This window comes from Megalobrama amblycephala, linkage group LG4, assembly GCF_018812025.1.
Source record: "Megalobrama amblycephala isolate DHTTF-2021 linkage group LG4, ASM1881202v1, whole genome shotgun sequence".
Taxonomy (NCBI): Eukaryota; Metazoa; Chordata; class Actinopteri; order Cypriniformes; family Xenocyprididae; genus Megalobrama; species Megalobrama amblycephala.
This window is the reverse complement of record NC_063047.1, coordinates 21,837,403-21,857,377: the sequence shown is the minus strand read 5'-3', so window position 1 is coordinate 21,857,377 and position 19,975 is coordinate 21,837,403. Positions and strand designations below refer to the sequence as shown.

Sequence of the window (19,975 nt, the reverse complement as noted above, 5' to 3'; positions counted from 1 at the left end):
ATCACCCACAGCATAGCTAGTTCAATTCTACCACACAAAATTTGATGTTAGAGACAGATGACTAGTTTGACATGTTCTGTGGTAGTACAGTACATTTAAATGCTTTTCAGTGCTTTTCATGTAGGAGAAACTAGGGAGTGTTGTAACACCACCAGTTTCACCAATTAGAAATGAGCTACAGTGGTGAAATCACAATACATGGTCACCACCCTCCAGAAACAAGAGTAGAAGTCTCTCTGAATAAACATAAAGAATTTACAGAACACAAAATAATAATAATCTGGTCAAATAAAATGTAAATGTGGGTCTGATTTTTAATTTGATTTGATTTTATATAGTTATTAATATGTGCTTGATGTATTTCTAGTCTCTAATTTCTTTCCCATTTCATTTAGCCTATTGTTATATAAATGATTTTTAAATATTTCAAATAAAAGGGGGTTTCTGATGAATGCATATATTGGATAATAAGTAAACAAATGAATTAACATAAAAAAAATGTACAATAATAAATAAATGGATGTACAAAATGTATATGCTTTCTAGTTTATGTGCTTTCTAAGTTTAGCCTACACTGGTGTTGTAACAGCACTCTTTGTACTTGACATTGATTTAAACCATTTGGTTAAGTAGTAATCTAATAAATTATTAAATTAATATTTTCAGATAAATGTGAAAACATTACATTAAAGTTTAGAGATTCTTATATTAATCTTCATGTGATAAGTGACATGAACTCATTAACTTTTCTGATGGCTCAGGTTTGAATTAGATTAGGGAAATAACAGAGGCAGTTCTGAGAAGTCTGATGTCTTCAAGTGGAGGATTAGCTGGTTTCATTACACACTATCTATGCAAACATGTCAGGCAAACAAAGGAATTAAAACACATTAGTTTCTGTTGGTTCTGTCCATTTCAACAGGAAAGCTAGGCAAACATCTTTCACCCTAAATCATCTGCCTTATTTCTGTGTGAACAATGTGTCATAGCAAACAGTCACTGAAAAAGATTGTAGAAATTAAATGCTAAACCCACATTGCATACCAGATGCATTTATACACGAATAAACATTACATATATTTACAGCATAATCACCCAAAATTGATTGCTAAACTGTGAACACTCAGATAAGCGCAACTTGCGGGAAATGTTTGGCTGAAGCCACCTCTGCTAAATTATGTGCATATGCTTCATGAGTGTTCAATGTATTTAGTGACATATAGTTTATTTTGCTTGGTTTGTACAGGGAGGAAATGTACACAGTGGTGTGTTCATTTAAATCCAAACGCACACACTTCAAACCGCCTGAATCCTTCCCTCCTTTAAGTATATTTGGTTTATAAACCCACAAATATTGCTTTTAATAACATGATTTCTGTCTTTCTGTCGTCAGTTTCATGTTTGATATAGCTGTGATGCAGAACATTGTTTACAGTATTATGTTTATTAGCTTCAATTTACACACATTTTTATGTACCTTAAAAACGAGTTCCTGTTTCCGGAATTGAATTTTTTTTTTTTTTTTTTTTGTTCAGCAACACTATATTAGGCCTCCCTTTTTCAAAAATATTTTGTTCACAAGAGACCTGGCCTCCAGTAAGTATCGCTCACTCTTTGAAATGACTTATGTTCATCCTTGTAAAACTAGATTTAAAACTAAAATCATTAGGAGTGTTAAATGCATTTTTCCTGTTTTACAGCCATGGAGACACAGTCTTTTCTTTTATGTGTGGCAGTTTTAACAGTCACTGGTAAGACAAATTATATTGTATTGTAATGTAATGTGGTTTCTAACCCTTAATCAAGATTTGATGGCAACTAACATTTTCTCCTTTGGCAAAGTAATTTGGCAATTCTATACTGCTATATATGTATAAGTATTATTACTGCTAATGATGTTTGCTTTATATAAACTATATATCACTAACTATAAATATGTAAAAATCTATTGTGTTTCTGTTTTACTACAGCAGTCAGTGGATGTCCAATAGGGCGTGAATTCATAACCGCTTTTATGACAAATTACCAATATGGAAAAGCTAGTCCGACTCTCTCCATAACAGCACAGAATTCCCCAGCCATTGTGAAAATTGAGATAAAGGCACTGAGTTACAATGAAAAAGTGAACATAGAACGAGGTGAGACTAAACGGATTGTCCTCCCAGCAAACACTGAGATTGAAGGTGACGGAGTCTTCCGCAAAACCGTTTACATCTCTTCTACTGCTGATATCTCAGTCGTGTCATCCAACTTAAAGGAATTCACCGGAGACAGCAGTGTGATCTTCCCGATAAATCAACTTGGCAGGAGTTATGTAGTTTTTACTCCAAACACGGGTCCAAGTCCATATAAAAAGCTGGTAGCCATAATCAATGGCAATTATGTGAACACAGTTGATATTGTCACCATTTCAGGATTTCTTATTTGGAAAACCACAAAGACCAAAACCATCACTTTATCTCCTTTCGAAGTTTATCAACTTCGCAGTCAAGAAAATTTGTCTGGAACAAAAATCTCATCCACGTCTCCAGTAGCTGTCCTGGCCGGACACGAGTGCTCCATGATCATAGGCACCTGTGAGCATGTCTTTGAGCAGATGGTGCCAATTGAGTCTCTTTCCAATGAATACCTGGTCCCTGCGATGCATCAGTCCTTCAGCAAGGACACAGCCTATGTGGTTGCCCCAGAGGACAACACTGTTGTGTCTGTTTTCAGTAGCAATAGGTATCCCAAAAAAAGAAAGCTTAATTCTGGAGAAGTTTTAGCTGTTGATTTGAGCATAAATGCTAAGCTCATCCAAAGTAGCAAAAACATCATGGTAATGTATTTCAGTAGCAATTTTCCCAATGATGAGTTTCTAACCAATGTCATACCAACCACTGAGATGTCAAAATCATGGACCATTCACTCTCAAGATGGCTTTGATAACACTGTTGTTGTTGTTGCTGAAGCAGCATCAGCCTCTACTATAAGCGGTTCACTGAAGTGGAAAACATTCCCTGCTAATGAGAAATATGTTTGGGCTACCAAGTCAATTGGAACGCAGAAAGGTCCCATCACCATATCAGGAGATTCGCTGATGGCTGCTTATGTTTTTGGTGGGAAACTAAGGCATGGATATGCCACAACAGGAGTGTGTAACACAGGTAAGAAATCATGATTGAAGAATGTTTTCCTTGTTTTGTGCAATCAGTCAGAAATTCCAGATAAATTGTAAGTGATCGAAATTACAAAAAACATCTTTTTTTGTGTTCCCTAAGTTTTTACGTCAACACCGCCTCCACCAGACCCCTGTGAGACTGTTATATGCCGTCAGCAGGAGGAGTGCAGAAAGGGTGTCTGCGTCCCCACTTCCATTGCCACGTGTCAGGCAGTTGGCGATCCCCATTACAAAACATTTGATGGGAAATTATTTGACTTTCAGGGAACTTGTACCTACGTCATGGCAAACAATACAAAGCCTCAAAAAGGCCTTGTACCCTTTACCATCTTGGCAAAGAATAATCACAGGGGAAGCAAAAGGGTGGCATATGTAAGGACGGTTTCTGTCCTTGTGTACAATCACACAGTGGTTGCTGGCAGTCAAAGAGGAATTGTAGAGGTAAAAGTGAAAAGCACTTTATAATGCTTTTTGGTGTATTTAAACCACTTTGAACAATAAGTAAATCTCTTTCTTTGGTCTTTGTGTTCTTGTTTTTCATTCTAGTTTGATGGTGAAAACACTTACCTGCCTTTGACTATAGATGGTGGCAAAATAAAAGTGGATCAGAGGGGATGGAATGTTATTATATCAACAGATTTTGGCTTAGAGGTGAAATATGACTGGAATATGATGTTGTATATCACAGCTCCAAGCAGCTATTTCCAGACTGTTGGTGGTCTTTGTGGAAACTATAATGGTGACCGAAGAGATGAATATACCGATCCCAAAGGCAAGGTGCTCTCCAGTGTCATTGAGTTTGCTAAGACCTGGAAAGTTCCAGATAATGATTTGTTTTGCAATGATGACTGTAATGGACAATGCCCAAGTTGCTCTTTAAGTCTTCAAGAGGAGTACAAAAAAGACACAAACTGTGGTGTCATGGCTAAAACTGATGGGCCATTTGCTAATTGCCACAACACTGTGGATCCCCGCATGTATGTAGATAACTGTGTCTATGATGTCTGTATTAACAATGGTATCAGAAACTTCCTCTGCAACAACATTCAAAGCTACGTTGATGCTTGCATGTCAGCTGGAATCAAAATCACTGGAAAGTGGAGGACACTTTCCAACTGCCGTAAGTGTATATTTAAGCCTAAGAGGTTTAAATTCATTCAATATTTAGATTTATGAATTTGAATGGAACATTGGTGCTGTTTGTACAGTTATGTTAGGATTCTGACAGACAATTAATGTGACATATATCAGAATATTTATATTTTTGTTTTCCTCTTCTCCTCCAAGCTCTGGATTGTCCAGTCAACATGCATTATGATGCCTGCGGCACAGCCTGTGCTGCCTCTTGTGCTGATCGAGATGCCCCAAACAAGTGCACACTGCCATGTGTGGAAGGCTGCCAGTGCAATGCAGGTTTTTTCCGCAGTGGAGATGAATGCATACCGGTGAAAAAGTGTGGCTGCACTTACAAAGGCAGATATTATCTAGCAGAGCAGACATTTTGGGGTGAGAAACAATGCACCGAGAAATGCGTGTGCAACTCTCAAACTGGAAATGTGGAATGCACACCAACAAAATGTAAGAAGTCCCAAGTGTGTGACACACGGAATGGAGTGAAAGATTGTTACCCATTGTCCTATAGTACCTGCCAGGGTGCAGGGGATCCACACTACCGCACATTTGATGGTAAAGCCTTTGACTTCCAAGGAACCTGTACCTATTATTTATCCAAGCTACTCAATACAGCTGACCCATCATTGATACCCTTTGAGGTACTGGTCAAGAATGAGAACAGAGGAAGAAACATGGCCGTTGCTTATACCAAGACTGTGTCATTATTAGTTTATGGATACACGATTGTCTTGAGTAAGGATGACCCAGGCAAAGTGAAGGTCAGTACATTTAAAACTCTTATACACATTAATATGAATAACTGCATTAAGGCATGAACAAATGTCATTATATGCTAACCTACAAAAACCCACAATACTTTTAACAAAAACTTTTGTTAATTAGTTGGTAACTTGTCTCCTATAGGTCAACAATCTGTATGTGAATTTGCCATTTGAACAAGATGGTCGATTCTCCATATTCCGCAGTGGGTACTTTGGCGTGATAAAAACTGACTTTGATCTGACTTTGAAATTCAACTGGGAAAGCCACGTTTCACTGACTCTCCCCAGCACTTACTACAGTGAAGTGGGGGGGCTTTGTGGCAACTGGAACGGCAATGTCAACGATGATTTTCTTACTCCTGACAAAACCCTTGCTTCAACCCCAACAATTTTTGGAACCAGCTGGAAAATCAAGAATGACCCTGGATGCTCAGATGGATGTCAAGGCAAAGTGTGTCCAAAATGTGATGTCATGGAGAGAAACAAAGTCACTTTTACAAAGCCTTGCAGCATGATCACTGACAAACAGGGACCATTTAAAGGCTGCCATGCTACAGTGAATCCAAATCAGTTTTATGAGGATTGTGTGTATGATATGTGTATGTACGGTGGCCATTCGTCAGCCCTCTGCAGTGCTCTTACTGCATACACAGCTGCCTGCCAAGATGCACTTGGCAAAGTGGAATCCTGGAGAACCAACACTTTCTGCCGTTAGTATTCATTCCAACATTATTTATTCTCTTTAAGATGTTTAAATACATGTAACTCAAGGATGATGCAAAAATATTGTGTAACTAGTCCTCAATATCTTTTGTCCACAGCTGCATCCTGTATGGACAACAGCCACTATGAGGTGTGTGCAACAGGATGTTCCCAGACATGCCATGGCCTAACTGAGCCGAAAGCCTGTGAGGGCACTCCCTGTGTTGAAAGCTGTATATGTGATGAGGGCTTTGTCCTCAGCAACGGTGAGTGTGTGGCTATGGAACAATGTGGCTGTTCTTACGAGGGCCGTTACTATCAACTGGGTCAGGAGTTCTTCCTTCAAGACAAGTGCCAGCAGAGATGTGAGTGCAAAGAGAATGGAAGAGTTCAGTGTAATGATGGATTCACCTGCAAACCAAATGAAAAGTGCCAGGTCCTGAATGGAGTTCAGGGCTGTTTCCCGGAGAGCAAAGCAGTTTGTTCAGTGTCAGGCTTTGGGCTTTATCAGTCATTTGATGGGAAGTCCTTCACTGTTGAAGGAGACTGTGAGTATAGATTGGCAGAGACAGCTCTGGACAAGGATAAGGACATGAGCTCCTTCAGTGTGTTAGTGAAACAGCAGTCCTCCTCTGAGATAGTCCTTACCCGAAGAGTGGAAATACAAATAGAACAGTCCACGATTACTTTGCTGCCCGGCCGTATCTGGGAGGTTCAGGTAATTTACTGATTACTGAAACACTAACAATAGTTTTAAGAGATCAAATACTGTTGCCTAAAATGTTTAAGTTTTATGTTGGTGTTTTCTTTACAGGTGGACAACGTTAAAACCAATCTTCCTGTGACTGTGGATGAAGGACTGGCACAAGTCTATCAGAGCGGTGTTAACATTGTTGTGGAAACAGACTTTGGACTGAAACTCACATATGATACAGTCTCAATGGCCAAAATCGAGATCCCATCCACTTTTAAAAATGTAGTCAAAGGTCTCTGTGGTAACTACAATGGAAACAGTGCAGATGATTTTCTCCTGCCAGGCGGTATTCAGACATCTTCCGTGGTAGATTTTGCTGAGGCCTGGGTTTCACCATCAGACAAAATGATGTGCCAAACAATTTGTGGCTCCAAATGTTTAAATCCAGACAAAGACAAACAGACAGAGGCAGAAACATTTTGCAAAATGCTAATCGTAGAGAAGGGACCATTTTCTGGTTGTTACGAAAAAATTCCACCTCAGAAATTCTTTGATGAATGTGTCAAAGATGTGGCAGCACAAACAAACGACAAGACAGTTCACTGTCGCCACATACAGAGGTATGTTGCCAGCTGTCAAGAGATTGGGACATCAGTCAACATCTGGAGGAATAACACCTTCTGTCGTAAGTGGCTGCATACTTTAGGTTGAAAAATAACTCTCTTCTAGCCTATCTACTTAAATGTTTCTTAATGCACTGAACCCTAAGTATTTCTTTAAAATGGCTCTGTTTTCTTCCAGCACTCACATGTTTCAAAAACAGCCACTATGAACTCTGTGCTGACACCTGTTCTTCAACCTGTGCAAGCCTGACAAAATCACAGAAATGCCCAATGTGTCAGGAAGGATGTCAGTGTGATGATGGCTTCTTGTTTGATGGAGGTGAATGTAAGACTTTGGATAGTTGTGGTTGTCACGTAGATGGAAAGTTTTACAAGGTGAGAATCTATCCAGTATGTTCCTTTGATTGATTGATTGATTGATTGATTAATTGATTGATTGTTATTAGTACTTAAACATGACACCAGTGACACCAACCAGAAAAACAAAAACAAACCCCCCCAGAGTTTTTTATCTTTCCCATCAAAATATTATTAATTTCATTAATATATTCTGCAGTCTGGTGAGACAGTCATTCTGGAAGAGTGTGAAGAAAAGTGCCTCTGCAAAGCTGGAGTGTTCTCCTGTGAACCTTTGGAATGTAATGAAGATCAGATCTGTGGCAAAAAAGATGGTGCCCTTGGGTGCTACAACAAAGGTATTTATATTTATAATCAGTGTACCATAAAAGCAACATATTTGTTTATCTGCCAGGTTTTTCAGTTTTCTCTCTTTTCTCTGTTTAATTCTTCAAGAAACTTACTGTCCTGTCAACATGCATTATGAGGCCTGCGGCACAGCCTGTGCTCCCTCTTGTGCAGATCGAAATGGTCCAGATGAGTGCACACTACCATGTGTGGAAGGCTGCCTGTGCAATGATGGTTTTGTCCGCAGTGGAGATGAATGCATACCTGTGAAAAAGTGTGGCTGCACTTACAAAGGCAGATATTATCTACCAGAGCAGACATTTTGGGGTGAGAAACAATGCACCGAGAAATGCGTGTGCAACTCTCAAACTGGAAATGTGGAATGCACACCAACAAAATGTAAGAATTCCCAAGTGTGTGACACACGGAATGGAGTGAAAGATTGTTACCCATTGTCCTATAGTACCTGCCAGGGTGCAGGGGATCCACACTACCGCACATTTGATGGTAAAACCTTTGATTTCCAAGGAACCTGTACCTATTATTTATCCAAGCTACTCAATACAGCTGACCCATCATTGATACCTTTTGAGGTACTGGTCAAGAATGAGAACAGAGGAAGAAACATGGCAGTTGCTTATACCAAGAGTGTATCATTAACAGTCTATGGATACACGATTGTCTTGAATAAGGAAAGCCCACGCAAAGTGAAGGTCAGTTCATCAAAAAGACTCTTATACCATTAAAATGAATAATTGCATGCATAAACAAGTTGAATGCTACTGTACACTCACCTACAAAATAACACATGGTTTTGGATATTAATTAACCTGGATGAATTTGTCTTAAAGGTCAACAATCTGTATGTGAATTTGCCATTTGAACTAGAAGATGGTCGACTTTCAATATTCTACAGTGGGTACTTTGGCGTGATAAAAACTGACTTTGATCTGACTTTGAAATTCAACTGGGAAAGCCACGTTTCACTGACTCTCCCCAGCACTTACTACAGTGATGTGGGGGGGCTTTGTGGCAACTTGAACAACAATGTCAACGATGATTTTCTTACTCCTAACAACACCCTTGCTTCAACCTCAACAATTTTTGGAACCAGCTGGAAAGTCAAGGATGACCCTGGATGCTCAGATGGATGTCAAGGCAAAGTGTGTCCTAAATGTGACGCCGCAGAGAGAAACCAAGTCACTTTTACAAAGCCTTGCAGCATGATCACTGACAAACAGGGACCATTTAAAGGCTGCCATGCTACAGTGAATCCAAATCAGTTTTATGAGGATTGTGTGTATGATATGTGTATGTACGGTGGCCATTCGTCAGCCCTCTGCAGTGCTCTTACTGCATACACAGCTGCCTGCCAAGATGCACTTGGCAAAGTGGAATCCTGGAGAACCAACAGTTTCTGCCGTTAGTATTGCATTATTTCAAATATAATTAATTATACATTACTCTAGTTTGACATTAGTTCTTAATATGATCTGTCCACAGCTACAACCTGTAAGGCACACAGCCACTATGAGGTTTGTGCGACAGGATGCCCGCAGACCTGCAGTGGCCTAACTGAGCCCAAAGCCTGTGAGGGCACTCCCTGTGTTGAAGGCTGCACATGTGACAAAGGCTTTGTCCTTAGCAATGGTGAGTGTGTGGCTGCACAGCAGTGTGGCTGTACTTACAAGGGCCAGTACTATCAACTGGGTCAGGAGTTCTTCCCTCAAGACAAGTGCCAGCAGAGATGTGAGTGCAAAGAGAATGGAAGAGTTCAGTGTAATGATGGATTCACCTGCAAACCAAACGAAAAGTGCCAGGTCCTGAATGGAGTTCAGGGCTGTTTCCCGGACAGCAAAGCAGTTTGTTCAGTGTCAGGCTTTGGGCTTTATCAGTCATTTGATGGGAAGTCCTTCACTGTTGAAGGAGAGTGTGAGTATAGATTGGCAGAGACAGCTCTGGACAAGGATAAGGACATGAGCTCCTTCAGTGTGTTAGTGAAACAGCAGTCCTCCTCTGAGATAGTCCTTACCCGAAGAGTGGAAATACAAATAAAACAATCCACAATTACTTTGCTGCCCGGCCACATCTGGGAGGTTCAGGTAATTTACTGATTACTGAAACACTGACAATATTTTTGAGAGATCAAATACTGTTGCCTAAAATGTTTAAGGTTTATGTTGGTGTTTTCTTTACAGGTGAACAACGTTAAAACCAATCTCCCTGTGTCTGTGGAAGAAGGACTGGCACAAGTCTATCAGAGCGGTGTTAACATTGTTGTGGAAACAGACTTTGGACTGAAACTCACATATGATACAGTCTCAATGGCCAAAATCGAGATCCCATCCACTTTTAAAAATGCAGTCAAAGGTCTCTGTGGTAACTACAATGGAAACAGTGCAGATGATTTTCTCCTGCCAGATGGTATTCAGACATCTTCCGTGGTAGATTTTGCTGAGGCCTGGGTTTCACCATCAGACAAAATGATGTGCCAAACAATTTGTGGCTCCAAATGCTTAAATCCGGACAAAGACAAACAGACAGAGGCAGAAACATCTTGCAAAATGCTAATCGTAGAGAAGGGACCATTTTCTAGTTGTTACGAAAAAATTCCACCTCAGAAATTCTTTGATGAATGTGTCAAAGATGTGGCAGCACAACCAAACGACAAGACAGTTCACTGTCGCCACATACAGAGGTATGTTGCCAGCTGTCAAGAGATTGGGACATCAGTCAACATCTGGAGGAATAACACCTTCTGTCGTAAGTGGCTGCATACTTTAGGTTGAAAAATAACTCTCTTCTTGCCTATCTACTTAAATGTTTCTTAATGCACTGAACCCTAAGTATTTCTTTAAAATGGCTCTGTTTTCTTCCAGCACTCACATGTTTCAAAAACAGCCACTATGAACTCTGTGCTGACACCTGTTCTTCAACCTGTGCAAGCCTGACAAAATCACAGAAATGCCCAATGTGTCAGGAAGGATGTCAGTGTGATGATGGCTTCTTGTTTGATGGAGGTGAATGTAAGACTTTGGATAGTTGTGGTTGTTACGTAGATGGAAAGTTTTACAAGGTGAGAATCTATCCGGCCTGTTCCTTTTGATTTTATTTGTATTTATTTGTTTATTTATTTATTGCTAATAGTACTCAAACATGACACCAATGACACCAAACACAGAAAAAAAGTGAGATTTCATCTTTCCCACCAAAATATTATTAATTTCATTAATATATTCTGCAGTCTGGTGATACGGTCATTCAGGGAAAGTGTGAAGAAAAGTGCCTCTGCAAAGCTGGAGTGTTCTCCTGTGAACCCTTGAAATGTAATGAAGTTCAGATCTGTGGCAAAAAAGATGGTGCCCTTGGGTGCTACAACAAAGGTATTTATATTTATAATGAGTGTACCATAAAAGCAACATATTTGTTTATCTGCCAGGTTTTTCAGTTTTCTCTCTTTTCTCTGTTTAATTCTTCAAGAAACTTACTGTCCAGTCAACATGCATTATGAGGCCTGCGGCACAGCCTGTGCTCCCTCTTGTGCAGATCGAAATGGTCCAAACAAGTGCACACTGCCATGTGTGGAAGGCTGCCTGTGCAATGATGGTTTTGTCCGCAGTGGAGATGAATGCATACCTGTGAAAAAGTGTGGCTGCACTTACAAAGGCAGATATTATCTACCAGAGCAGACATTTTGGGGTGAGAAACAATGCACCGAGAAATGCGTGTGCAACTCTCAAACTGGAAATGTGGAATGCACACCAACAAAATGTAAGAAGTCCCAAGTGTGTGACACACGGAATGGAGTGAAAGATTGTTACCCATTGTCCTATAGTACCTGCCAGGGTGCAGGGGATCCACACTACCGCACATTTGATGGTAAAACCTTTGATTTCCAAGGAACCTGTACCTATTATTTATCCAAGCTACTCAATACAGCTGACCCATCATTGATACCTTTTGAGGTACTGGTCAAGAATGAGAACAGAGGAAGAAACATGGCAGTTGCTTATACCAAGAGTGTATCATTAACAGTCTATGGATACACGATTGTCTTGAATAAGGAAAGCCCACGCAAAGTGAAGGTCAGTTCATCAAAAAGACTCTTATACCATTAATATGAATAATTCCATGCATAAACAAGTTGAATGTTACTGTACACTCACCTACAAAATAACACATGGTTTTGTATATTAATTGACCTGGATGAATTTGTCTTAAAGGTCAACAATCTGTATGTGAATTTGCCATTTGAACTAGAAGATGGTCGACTTTCAATATTCTACAGTGGGTACTTTGGCGTGATAAAAACTGACTTTGATCTGACTTTGAAATTCAACTGGGAAAGCCACGTTTCACTGACTCTCCCCAGCACTTACTACAGTGATGTGGGGGGGCTTTGTGGCAACTGGAACGGCAATGTCAACGATGATTTTCTTACTCCTAACAACACCCTTGCTTCAACCTCAACAATTTTTGGAACCAGCTGGAAAGTCAAGAATGACCCTGGATGCTCAGATGGATGTCAAGGCAAAGTGTGTCCTAAATGTGACGCCGCAGAGAGAAACCAAGTCACTTTTACAAAGCCTTGCAGCATGATCACTGACAAACAGGGACCATTTAAAGGCTGCCATGCTACAGTGAATCCAAATCAGTTTTATGAGGATTGTGTGTATGATATGTGTATGTACGGTGGCCATTCGTCAGCCCTCTGCAGTGCTCTTACTGCATACACAGCTGCCTGCCAAGATGCACTTGGCAAAGTGGAATCCTGGAGAACCAACAGTTTCTGCCGTTAGTATTGCATTATTTCAAATATAATTAATTATACATTACTCTAGTTTGACATTAGTTCTTAATATGATCTGTCCACAGCTACAACCTGTAAGGCACACAGCCACTATGAGGTTTGTGCGACAGGATGCCCGCAGACCTGCAGTGGCCTAACTGAGCCCAAAGCCTGTGAGGGCACTCCCTGTGTTGAAGGCTGCACATGTGACAAAGGCTTTGTCCTGAGCAATGGTGAGTGTGTGGCTGCACAGCAGTGTGGCTGTACTTACAAGGGCCAGTACTATCAACTGGGTCAGGAGTTCTTCCCTCAAGACAAGTGCCAGCAGAGATGTGAGTGCAAAGAGAATGGAAGAGTTCAGTGTAATGATGGATTCACCTGCAAACCAAACGAAAAGTGCCAGGTCCTGAATGGAGTTCAGGGCTGTTTCCCGGAGAGCAAAGCAGTTTGTTCAGTGTCAGGCTTTGGGCTTTATCAGTCATTTGATGGGAAGTCCTTCACTGTTGAAGGAGACTGTGAGTATAGATTGGCAGAGACAGCTCTGGACAAGGATAAGGACATGAGCTCCTTCAGTGTGTTAGTGAAACAGCAGTCCTCCTCTGAGATAGTCCTTACCCGAAGAGTGGAAATACAAATAAAACAATTCACGATTACTTTGCTGCCCGGCCACATCTGGGAGGTTCAGGTAATTTACTGATTACTGAAACACTGACAATATTTTTGAGAGATCAAATACTGTTGCCTAAAATGTTTAAGGTTTATGTTGGTGTTTTCTTTACAGGTGAACAACGTTAAAACTAATCTCCCTGTGTCTGTGGAAGAAGGACTGGCACAAGTCTATCAGAGCGGTGTTAACATTGTTGTGGAAACAGACTTTGGACTGAAACTCACATATGATACAGTCTCAATGGCCAAAATCGAGATCCCATCCACTTTTAAAAATGCAGTCAAAGGTGTCTGTGGTAACTACAATGGAAACAGTGCAGATGATTTTCTCCTGCCAGATGGTATTCCGACATCTTCCGTGGTAGATTTTGCTGAGGCCTGGGTTTCACCATCAGACAAAATGATGTGCCAAACAATTTGTGGCTCCAAATGCTTAAATCCGGACAAAGACAAACAGACAGAGGCAGAAACATCTTGCAAAATGCTAATCGTAGAGAAGGGACCATTTTCTAGTTGTTACGAAAAAATTCCACCTCAGAAATTCTTTGATGAATGTGTCAAAGATGTGGCAGCACAACCAAACGACAAGACAGTTCACTGTCGCCACATACAGAGGTATGTTGCCAGCTGTCAAGAGATTGGGACATCAGTCAACATCTGGAGGAATAACACCTTCTGTCGTAAGTGGCTGCATACTTTAGGTTGAAAAATAACTCTCTTCTTGCCTATCTACTTAAATGTTTCTTAATGCACTGAACCCTAAGTATTTCTTTAAAATGGCTCTGTTTTCTTCCAGCACTCACATGTTTCAAAAACAGCCACTATGAACTCTGTGCTGACACCTGTTCTTCAACCTGTGCAAGCCTGACAAAATCACAGAAATGCCCAATGTGTCAGGAAGGATGTCAGTGTGATGATGGCTTCTTGTTTGATGGAGGTGAATGTAAGACTTTGGATAGTTGTGGTTGTTACGTAGATGGAAAGTTTTACAAGGTGAGAATCTATCCGGCCTGTTCCTTTTGATTTTATTTGTATTTATTTGTTTATTTATTTATTGCTAATAGTACTCAAACATGACAGCAATGATACCAAACACAGAAAAAAAGTGAGATTTTATCTTTCCCACCAAAATATTATTAATTTCATTAATATATTCTGCAGTCTGGTGATACGGTCATTCAGGGAAAGTGTGAAGAAAAGTGCCTCTGCAAAGCTGGAGTGTTCTCCTGTGAACCCTTGAAATGTAATGAAGTTCAGATCTGTGGCAAAAAAGATGGTGCCCTTGGGTGCTACAACAAAGGTATTTATATTTATAATGAGTGTACCATAAAAGCAACATATTTGTTTATCTGCCAGGTTTTTCAGTTTTCTCTCTTTTCTCTGTTTAATTCTTCAAGAAACTTACTGTCCAGTCAACATGCATTATGAGGCCTGCGGCACAGCCTGTGCTCCCTCTTGTGCAGATCGAAATGGTCCAAACAAGTGCACACTGCCATGTGTGGAAGGCTGCCTGTGCAATGATGGTTTTGTCCGCAGTGGAGATGAATGCATACCTGTGAAAAAGTGTGGCTGCACTTACAAAGGCAGATATTATCTAGCAGAGCAGACATTTTGGGGTGAGAAACAATGCACCGAGAAATGCGTGTGCAACTCTCAAACTGGAAATGTGGAATGCACACCAACAAAATGTAAGAAGTCCCAAGTGTGTGACACACGGAATGGAGTGAAAGATTGTTACCCATTGTCCTATAGTACCTGCCAGGGTGCAGGGGATCCACACTACCGCACATTTGATGGTAAAACCTTTGATTTCCAAGGAACCTGTACCTATTATTTATCCAAGCTACTCAATACAGCTGACCCATCATTGATACCTTTTGAGGTACTGGTCAAGAATGAGAACAGAGGAAGAAACATGGCAGTTGCTTATACCAAGAGTGTATCATTAACAGTCTATGGATACACGATTGTCTTGAGTAAGGAAAGCCCACGCAAAGTGAAGGTCAGTTCATCAAAAAGACTCTTATACCATTAATATGAATAATTCCATGCATAAACAAGTTGAATGCTACTGTACACTCACCTACAAAATAACACATGGTTTTGTATATTAATTGACCTGGATGAATTTGTCTTAAAGGTCAACAATCTGTATGTGAATTTGCCATTTGAACTAGAAGATGGTCGACTTTCAATATTCTACAGTGGGTACTTTGGCGTGATAAAAACTGACTTTGATCTGACTTTGAAATTCAACTGGGAAAGCCACGTTTCACTGACTCTCTCCCAGCACTTACTACAGTGATGTGGGGGGCTTTGTGGCAACTGGAACGGCAATGTCAACGATGATTTTCTTACTCCTAACAACACCCTTGCTTCAACCTCAACAATTTTTGGAACCAGCTGGAAAGTCAAGGATGACCCTGGATGCTCAGATGGATGTCAAGGCAAAGTGTGTCCTAAATGTGACGCCGCAGAGAGAAACCAAGTCACTTTTACAAAGCCTTGCAGCATGATCACTGACAAACAGGGACCATTTAAAGGCTGCCATGCTACAGTGAATCCAAATCAGTTTTATGAGGATTGTGTGTATGATATGTGTATGTACGGTGGCCATTCGTCAGCCCTCTGCAGTGCTCTTACTGCATACACAGCTGCCTGCCAAGATGCACTTGGCAAAGTGGAATCCTGGAGAACCAACAGTTTCTGCCGTTAGTATTGCATTATTTCAAATATAATTAATTATACATTACTCTAGTTTGACATTAGTTCTTAATATGATCTGTCCACAGCTACAACCTGTAAGGCACACAGCCACTATGAGGTTTGTGCGACAGGATGCCCGCAGACCTGCAGTGGCCTAACTGAGCCCAAAGCCTGTGAGGGCACTCCCTGTGTTGAAGGCTGCACATGTGACAAAGGCTTTGTCCTGAGCAATGGTGAGTGTGTGGCTGCACAGCAGTGTGGCTGTACTTACAAGGGCCAGTACTATCAACTGGGTCAGGAGTTCTTCCCTCAAGACAAGTGCCAGCAGAGATGTGAGTGCAAAGAGAATGGAAGAGTTCAGTGTAATGATGGATTCACCTGCAAACCAAACGAAAAGTGCCAGGTCCTGAATGGAGTTCAGGGCTGTTTCCCGGAGAGCAAAGCAGTTTGTTCAGTGTCAGGCTTTGGGCTTTATCAGTCATTTGATGGGAAGTCCTTCACTGTTAAAGGAGACTGTGAGTATAGATTGGCAGAGACAGCTCTGGACAAGGACAAGGACATGAGCTCCTTCAGTGTGTTAGTGAAACAGCAGTCCTCCTCTGAGATAGTCCTTACCCGAAGAGTGGAGATACAAATAAAACAATCCACAATTACTTTGCTGCCTGGCCACATCTGGGAGGTTCAGGTAATGTACTGGTTACTGAAACACTGACAATATTTTTAAGAGATCAAATACTGTTGCCTAAAATGTTTACATTTTATGTTGGTGTTTTCTATACAGGTGGACAACGTTAAAACCAATCTCCCTGTGACTGTGGATGAAGGACTGGCACAAGTCTATCAGAGCGGTGTTAATATTGTTGTGGAAACAGACTTTGGACTGAAACTGACATATGATACAGTCTCAATGGCCAAAATCGAGATCCCATCCACTTTTAAAAATGCAGTCAAAGGTCTCTGTGGTAACTACAATGGAAACAGTGCAGATGATTTTCTCCTGCCAGATGGTATTCAGACATCTTCCGTGGAATATTTTGCTGAGGCCTGGGTTTCACCATCAGACAAAATGATGTGCCAAACAATTTGTGGTTCCAAATGCTTAAATCCAGACAAAGACAAACAGACAGAGGCAGAAACATTTTGCAAAATGCTAATCGCAGAGAAGGGACCATTTTCTAGTTGTTACGAAAAAATTCCACCTCAGAAATTCTTTGATGAATGTGTCAAAGATGTGGCAGCACAACCAAACGACAAGACAGTTCACTGTCGCCACATACAGAGGTATGTTGCCAGCTGTCAAGAGATTGGGACATCAGTCAACATCTGGAGGAATAACACCTTCTGTCGTAAGTGGCTGCATGTTCCAAAATATCCTTCGTCTTGCTTATCCTCTTGCTGGCCTTCTTTTTACGTGGGCTTAGGTCGAGGAAGATACTGTGTAAATGAAATATTCTCTCTAAAAACTGATTCCTGAGCCAGTCTCTAAAAACAATCTTGTATTCTTCCAGCACTCGAGTGTTCAGCAAATAGTCACTATGAGCTTTGTGCTGACACCTGTTCTTCAACCTGCGCCAGCCTGACTAACTCGCAGAATTGTCCACCATGTCAGGAAGGATGTCAGTGTGATGATGGCTTCTTGTTTGATGGAGGAGAATGTAAGACTTTGCAGGACTGTGGTTGTAATGTAGATGGAAAGTTTTATAAGGTGAGAAACCATTCCAGTATCTTTGTTGCAGTTGTCAAACATCACACTAGTCACAGCAAAAAAACTGCAACTTGTTGCGTCTTATTTTTCTTGCAGTCAGGTGAGACGGTCATCCAAGGACAGTGTAAAGAGAAATGCCTCTGCAAAACAGGAGTGTTCTCCTGTGAACCCTTGAACTGTGATGCAGATCAGATCTGTGACAAAAAAGAAGGTGTCACTGGGTGCTACAAGAAAGGTAAGTATATCTATAATGAACATTGTAAAACATTTCCCAAGTTGGTTTTAAGGAAACCATAATACAGGTGTGCACCTCTGTTCCAGATCTTTGCAGTAACTATAAGTGCCGTGAACAAGAGTACTGCACTGTGAAGGACAATAAGGCACTGTGCGTCGCAAAGTCAAAGGCCTCTTGCATTGCCAAAGGAGATCCTCATTACAGAACCTTTGATGGAAACCACTTCTCGTTCCAGGGTATTTGCTCTTATACTTTAGTTAAAACTTCAGGCAAAGACCAAACACTAACACCTTTCAGCATCGTCAACAAGAACGAGATGCAGAAAGGCAGGCGTGGTTCTTACGTCAAGTCAGCCACCATTACAGTCAGAGGACATGACATCACTTTCATCCAAGGCAACCGCAATCATGTGACAGTAAGTCAGTACCATCAAGTCAATGTTAAATCATCTCAGTGTCCCTCAAAGGTAATATTGTATATCAAGGGAAGCCATCCTTGAACCCAGAGGGCTACCTTCCTAGACTTCAGTTCCAACCTTGCTCCTGCTATTTTCAAGCAATCCTGAATACCTTAATTAGCTGGTTCAGATGTGTTTAATTATGGTTGGAGTTGAAATCTTCAGGAGCAGGGTTGACTACCCTTTGCTGTACACTTTGGAAATTCTCTGCTTGATGTGTCTGTTGCTTGCTCTCATTTTATCCTATCCAGATTGATGGCAAAGTTTCAAACCTTCCTGTGAATTTGAACTCTGAGGGGATCAACATAACGCAGTCAGGCACTACAGGGGTTCTGCAGACAGATTTTGGCTTGGAGGTCATGTTTAATTGGGCAGATACCCTCATGGTGACACTGTCCAGTAGCTACTATAATAACATAGTGGGAATGTGTGGAACCTACAGTAATGACCTGCAGGATGATTATGTCACACCGAGCGGTAACAGCATGACAGACATCACAGAATGGGCAAAGTCTTGGAGTGTCCCTGAAAGCAATAGCAACTGCTGGCACTTTCCTCCTTGCTCAGATGATAAGAAGTTACTGTATAGCGGACAAAGCTACTGTGGCTTGTTAGAGAATGTGGCGGGTCCATTTGCCCAGTGCCATGACATAATATCAAAGAGGCGATTCGCTGCTGACTGCCTATTCCAAATGTGTCTCAATGATGGAAGTCAAGTTGCTTTGTGCAGAGCCTTCAATAATTATGTGTCCTCCTGTGCACTGGTAAAGGCTGACGTGTCTCCAGATTGGAAGCGGCTCGCTAACTGCTGTAAGTAATGGCAATACTCAAAATCTTTGTTTAATGGATGTTACAATAATGCTAAAACCTTTCCTGTCTTTTATTCCCAACAGGATGAAGATTTTTGTCTCAAGTTGATTGCATCCCAGTGAAAATGAAAATGACTAAATAAATACAATTCTGTTGTGGATGTCACAGTTAATATATTGACATATAACAGTTTTTGTCATTACTTAATATCACATTACGTATTATGAGACTTGGTGTTTAAAATGGATGTTTAAGTGAGTTTCTTTTCTTAAATGACTACATATTCATAGATGTCAACTTGTCCTGTCCACAAATCAGTCTGTAATTAATCTTGGGTTAAATTGCTCTGTTTTAAAATTGATGTATTCCTTCAAATGCCTTAATAATTAACATTCTTATTAAATTCTTGCATCTATGTGCATTATGTTGATTTCATTTAGCTGTGTCATTTCCTTTATCTGTTATTATGTGTCAAAAATCATTAACAGAAATATAGGTTATGCCAACCATGTCAGCTTCTAATAATGGCATATCAATATTTTATATAGACATCTATATGCAGATACCCCATTCAACTGCTCCAGACACGTCAAAGTATCCACCATTTTGCAACAGTCAATATTTCAGATGCTGCTCAACTCTCACATTAACCAGTGAATTTTCATTACAACCTCAACCTTACACCATTGTGCAATCTATGCCACAATATTCTGCAGCCTAAAAAGAAAGCCATATACAGTGCTGCTTGAATGTTTGTGAACCCTTTAGAATTTTCTATATTTCTGCAAAAATATGACCCAAAACATCATCAGATGTTCACAAAAGTCCTAAAAGTAGACAAAGAGAACC

General features: G+C 40.7%; 1 protein-coding gene across 1 annotated transcript; it reads left to right on the top strand.

Annotated features, from left to right (window-relative positions):
* The first annotated feature begins 1,541 nt into the window (after window positions 1–1,541).
* si:dkey-65b12.6 (IgGFc-binding protein) lies at window positions 1,542–19,561 on the top strand. The gene is made up of 33 exons (XM_048186615.1): window positions 1,542–1,596; window positions 1,701–1,751; window positions 1,971–3,146; window positions 3,261–3,601; window positions 3,707–4,280; window positions 4,448–5,052; window positions 5,198–5,765; window positions 5,877–6,475; window positions 6,572–7,136; window positions 7,253–7,449; window positions 7,631–7,769; window positions 7,867–8,471; window positions 8,610–9,180; window positions 9,262–9,860; window positions 9,957–10,521; window positions 10,638–10,834; window positions 11,003–11,141; window positions 11,239–11,843; window positions 11,982–12,552; window positions 12,634–13,232; window positions 13,329–13,893; window positions 14,010–14,206; window positions 14,375–14,513; window positions 14,611–15,215; window positions 15,354–15,494; window positions 15,525–15,924; window positions 16,006–16,604; window positions 16,701–17,265; window positions 17,428–17,624; window positions 17,721–17,859; window positions 17,946–18,274; window positions 18,568–19,126; window positions 19,210–19,561. Coding segments are annotated over exons 2-33 (13,701 nt in total). The 5' UTR covers window positions 1,542–1,596; window positions 1,701–1,702; the 3' UTR covers window positions 19,212–19,561.
* The last annotated feature ends 414 nt before the right edge of the window (window positions 19,562–19,975 follow it).

Coding starts and splice junctions, on each gene's coding strand:
- si:dkey-65b12.6 (XM_048186615.1), top strand. CDS start 1,703: ATGGAGACACAGTCTTTTCTTTTATGTGTGGCAGTTTTAACAGTCACT. Junction 9,861..9,956: donor GCCACATCTGGGAGGTTCAG/GTAATTTACTGA, acceptor TTTTCTTTACAG/GTGAACAACGTTAAAACCAA. Junction 17,860..17,945: donor CACTGGGTGCTACAAGAAAG/GTAAGTATATCT, acceptor CCTCTGTTCCAG/ATCTTTGCAGTAACTATAAG.